Below are 4,332 nucleotides of genomic sequence, written 5' to 3' on the forward strand. Positions count from 1 at the left end.
AAGTAAAACGGTATATACAATGATAATGAAATCAGCAGAAAATACTCAAGAATGGTACCGCTTGAGCAGCCGACCGTTGATCGGCCCCCCAGGACAATCATCTCCATTCATTTCCTTGAGAAGAAAAGTGTTCTGACCACGATACACTGCAATCTTAAAAGGACCCTTCCATAGGTTTTCAAATTTGCCGTGCTTTCCCTTATCTTCATTCCGAGCATCCCACCTCAAAACTATCTCATCCAGCTGAAATTTATCTGCTTTAGCTTTTCTGTCGTAGATCTTCTTTATGCGTTCCTGTAACTTGAATGTGTTCTGAAAGACTTCCTCCCATGTTTGATGTAAATGAATCATCTGATTAAGTCTTCACTGCATAGGATCCTCCTCGTTGCCTGCTTCTTGAAGCAATTTGACTACCGGGACAGCCAGAGATGAAGGAAACACTGTGTCCACTCCATACACCAACTCAAAAGGAGACATCCCAATAGATTTTTTCTGACTTACCCGATCAGCCCAAAGTGCATTCACCAACTTCTTGTGCCAGCCCTTCTTATTGATTTTCAACAATTTCTTAATAATGTTAACCAAAGACTTATTAGAAGATTATGCCAGTCCATTTCCCTGTGGATGGTAGGCTGTTGAATGTCCCAAGCTGATATGATATTTATTGCAAAATGCAACCATCCTCTTTGATTTGAAAGTCGCTGCATTATCTGTGATTATTTTACTAGGACACCCAAAACGTGACAGAATATTATTTTCAAGAATAGAGATGATTACCGCATCCGTGGCTTGTCGAGTGGGGATCGCTTCGATCCACTTTGTGAGGTAATCGGTTGCCGTGAGTATCCACCTGTGTTGTCCTGAAGAAGGAGGATGGATTTTCCCAATGAAATCTAGTCCCCACTGCTGAAATGGAGCATTTACCTCAATAGGTTTTAAGGGCAATGGCTGTAACTTCTGTCTTCCCTCAAAAATTTGGCATTCATGACAGCTCTTGACAAGTTTATATACATCTGCAAAAGGTGTGGGCCAATAGTAGCCGGCTCTCAAAATCTTATTATCTGTAGCCTTCCAGAAAAGGTGACCGCCACAGTCCCCTTTGTGGAAATCTTCCATGATTTGTTTTGCTTCATCTTCTACTAAACAATTCAACAACACACCTCCCGGATCTTTCCAAAAAAGAGCAGAATTTAAAATACAAAATTTTGCAGCCTTTAACTTAAGAGTTCTACCTTTGTTCCTAAGCATACCAAGGGGTGGAGACAAATTCTGAAGTACATATACGATATCCGAATACCATGGAGAATCAACAAAAATGTCGAAAACCTGAATTGATGGAGTTTCCTCATTTTCTTCAGACATGGCAGCGATCAGATTTATGTCTAAAACGTGCAGATTTGTTTCAGCCATGAGCTTGGCTAACCCCTGTCCTTTGATCAATTTGGTTGGTTTAATTTCAACATTATATTCTAGCAATGCAGCGATCCACTTTCCTTGTCTTCCTTCTAGATCTGCCTGTACCAAAACATCTTTGACAGCTACATGAGGAACGTAAGCTATAATATGAGTATGCAATATATATACACGGAAATTTTTTAAGGCCTTCACTAGCGCAAATGCTTGTTTTTCAATAATGTTATATTTCAAAGCTCCGTCCCTTATAATTCAACTGAAGAAAGAAATGGGCTTCTCACATCTATCTCTTTTTTGCATTAACACAGCTGCCACAGTGTGCTCAGAAGCGAAAGAAAACAAAATGAAATCCTGTGTGTAATCTGGGCTGATTAAAATTGGGGCTAAAGAAAGAGCTATCTTTACCAAATTGAATGACTTTACTGCCTCTTCGGTCCACCTCACTTGATTGTCCTTTTTAAGCATGTTAGTAATTTCTCTAAGATGTTCTGCAAGGTTAGGAACAAAACGACGCAGAAAATTCATTTTACCATTGAAAGACTATATTTCCTTCTTGTTCCTGGGCTGCTCGATCCGCTGAATTGCTTCAACATGTGCTGGATTTATTCGGATGCCTTCTCTTGAAATTATATGTCCCAAAAGTCTGCCTTCCTCCATGGCAAACAAACTCTTTTTTGGATTCAGCGAGATGCCATATTTCCTGCACTTTTGAAAAACAACTTTCAAATGATACAAATGCTCCTCATCAAAATTTGAAAGAACTGTCAAATCATCAAGGTAAACAACCAAAAATACATCTTTCTCGTTAGCGAAAGCCATGTCCATTGCTCGCTGAAATGTAGCGCCTGCATTTTTCAACCCGAATGGCATTTTCGCATAATGAAATGTTCCCCATGGAGTAGTGAATGCTGTCTTGTTTCTGTCGTCCTCTTGGACCAAAATTTGATTATATCCTGAATATCCATCGAGTAGTGACATCTGTGATGCTCCAACTACTCGCTGCAATATATGGTCCATTTTTGGCAGCGGATAATTGTCCTTTAATGACACCTTATTCAGATTTCTGAAATCTACACACAAGCGGATTTCACCTGTCTTTTTCCGAACGGGCACCAAGTTGTAGATCCAATCAGAAAATCTGATGGGAACAATGATTCCTGATTTGCACAGCCGATTTACCTCTTTTTCAATTGATGGCAACAACTTGGAATTGATTCTCCTCAACTTCTGACGGAAAGGCTTCTGATTTGGTTCAATGGGAATAGTGTGCTGAATGATACTTATATCATATGTTTTTAAATCTGAGTAGTCCCATGAAAATGCATCAGGAAAAGATGATAACAAACTGATATATTTACCTCTCACCTCCGGTGACAATGTTTTTGATAACTTTATCATCTTTGGATTCTCCGCTGTCCCAATATTTACTTCTTCAACACCCTTTTCAGTTGGTCTCAAGGTAGGCTTCCGGGCTACGTCATCTTGATAAAAAAGTTCCTCTAAAGGAATCAATCCTTTAGGAATGATGTTATCCTTAAGCTGAAGCACTTCCATTTGATTTATTTGCAAATCATCATTACCATCATCATGCTCTGTATCTATGGAGGTGTCTTTAAACTTACCCTCATTTTGTAGGAAATCATTTATCTCCTCATCGTCCTGAAAAACTTGCCAACATCTTTGATTATCCAGTATGGTGGGATGGTGTTTCACATAGATTTTGAACTTTTTGCTGGAATTCATAGGAATTTTAAGAGTACTTGCTGCATTGGCAAGTCCATCAGCGACACCATTTTGGATGCGGGGCACACATGTCAAAGTATAGTCTGAAAATAACTTCAAGATGTCTAAAACTGCATTACGATAAGCTCTCATGCGAGGATGCTTAGCTTGAAACTCACCCTTTACCTGTTTGATCACCAAATGGGAATCACCATAGACTGCAATTCTTTTTGCTTTCAGTTTTTTCAGAATCTTTAGGCCTGCAATCAGAGCCTCATACTCAGCCTCATTATTCGAGCAATCAAAAGCTAATTTGTATGAACATACCCGTACATTGCTCGGCATTTGGTTGGGAGCAGAAGATGGGCTACGTACCCATATACCTATTCCAGCACCATCACTACCCACTGCGCCATCAAAATCCATGGTCCAAAGACCATCTTCGTCATCCTCTAAGTGTTGAAATGGCGGTAGCTCTATTTTTGTTGTTTGCTGTCCATTGTCTTCAGCTGATCGCACAATGGTATCTTGCTTTTCTTGCCTTTCTTTGTGCAACACTTCTCTGAAATTTTCGGTGATCTCTGGAATATCTTTTGCTAGAACTAACTGGCTATCAATATCATTAAAACTATCAGCATACAAAACAAACGACTCTAAGTCTGTATGTACATAATTTATAGGGTGATTGATTGGTTTCTCTTTGCTTGTGATCATGTATTTCATCTTATGCTCTCGATACAATTTTCTCATCTGCCCAAAAACGGGAATTGTCGCATAAGAGAAATCAAGTTGTATTGTACCTTTATACTTTGCTCCCCAAGATTTAGAAAGGAGCATCCCAAATCGTGGAGGAATGTCAGCCACCACCATGTCCATCAAGACATTTTTCGCAGGAATCTGATTTAGACACAACCAAATCCTTGATGAGCCCAATACATCTTACTCAGCTGGAATCAAATGAGTACAAGTCATGGTACTTTCTTGTAATATCTAAACCCAATTTTTCCATGATTTCTTTTGGCATAAGATTGTGCGAAGCACCGGGATCGAACATGGCATTATGCAATACAAATTCATGCAACCGCAAACTGATATAAAAGGGAGGAACATCGCTGTCGGGAGACTCACCATCCAAGGCAGGCCCAAATATCAATTCAGGTTGATCATCTTCCACATTCACTGTATCAAACGTTGGAT

The 4,332-nt window shown here is 39.6% G+C and overlaps 1 protein-coding gene across 1 annotated transcript; it reads right to left on the reverse strand.

Annotated features, from left to right (window-relative positions):
* Positions 1 to 363: 363 nt before the first annotated feature.
* On the reverse strand, positions 364 to 4,005 carry LOC149184593 (uncharacterized). The gene is made up of 4 exons (XM_089415390.1): positions 3,322 to 4,005; positions 2,772 to 3,072; positions 778 to 1,352; positions 364 to 567 (listed from the first exon to the last, which is right to left on the reverse strand). The coding sequence occupies exons 1-4, from the start codon at positions 4,003 to 4,005 to the stop codon at positions 364 to 366; spliced, it is 1,764 nt and encodes a 587-aa protein (XP_089271516.1).
* Between the last annotated feature and the right edge of the window lie 327 nt (positions 4,006 to 4,332).

This window comes from Pinus tabuliformis, chromosome 3_2 (assembly GCF_031772625.1).
Source record: "Pinus tabuliformis cultivar Carrire ecotype Pingquan chromosome 3_2, CPIR1, whole genome shotgun sequence".
In the NCBI taxonomy this organism is placed as follows: Eukaryota; Viridiplantae; Streptophyta; class Pinopsida; order Pinales; family Pinaceae; genus Pinus; species Pinus tabuliformis.

Excerpts from the sequence above, each read along its gene's own strand:
- LOC149184593 (XM_089415390.1), bottom strand. The coding sequence starts at position 4,005 with ATGGTGGTGGCTGACATTCCTCCACGATTTGGGATGCTCCTTTCTAAA. Across the intron at positions 1,353-2,771 it reads ATTGTCACCGGAGGTGAGAG|AAAATGAGGAAACTCCATCA; the intron begins GTAAATATATCA and ends CCATGTCTGAAG. Across the intron at positions 568-777 it reads CTCGACAAGCCACGGATGCG|AAATTGTTGAAAATCAATAA; the intron begins GTAATCATCTCT and ends AACATTATTAAG.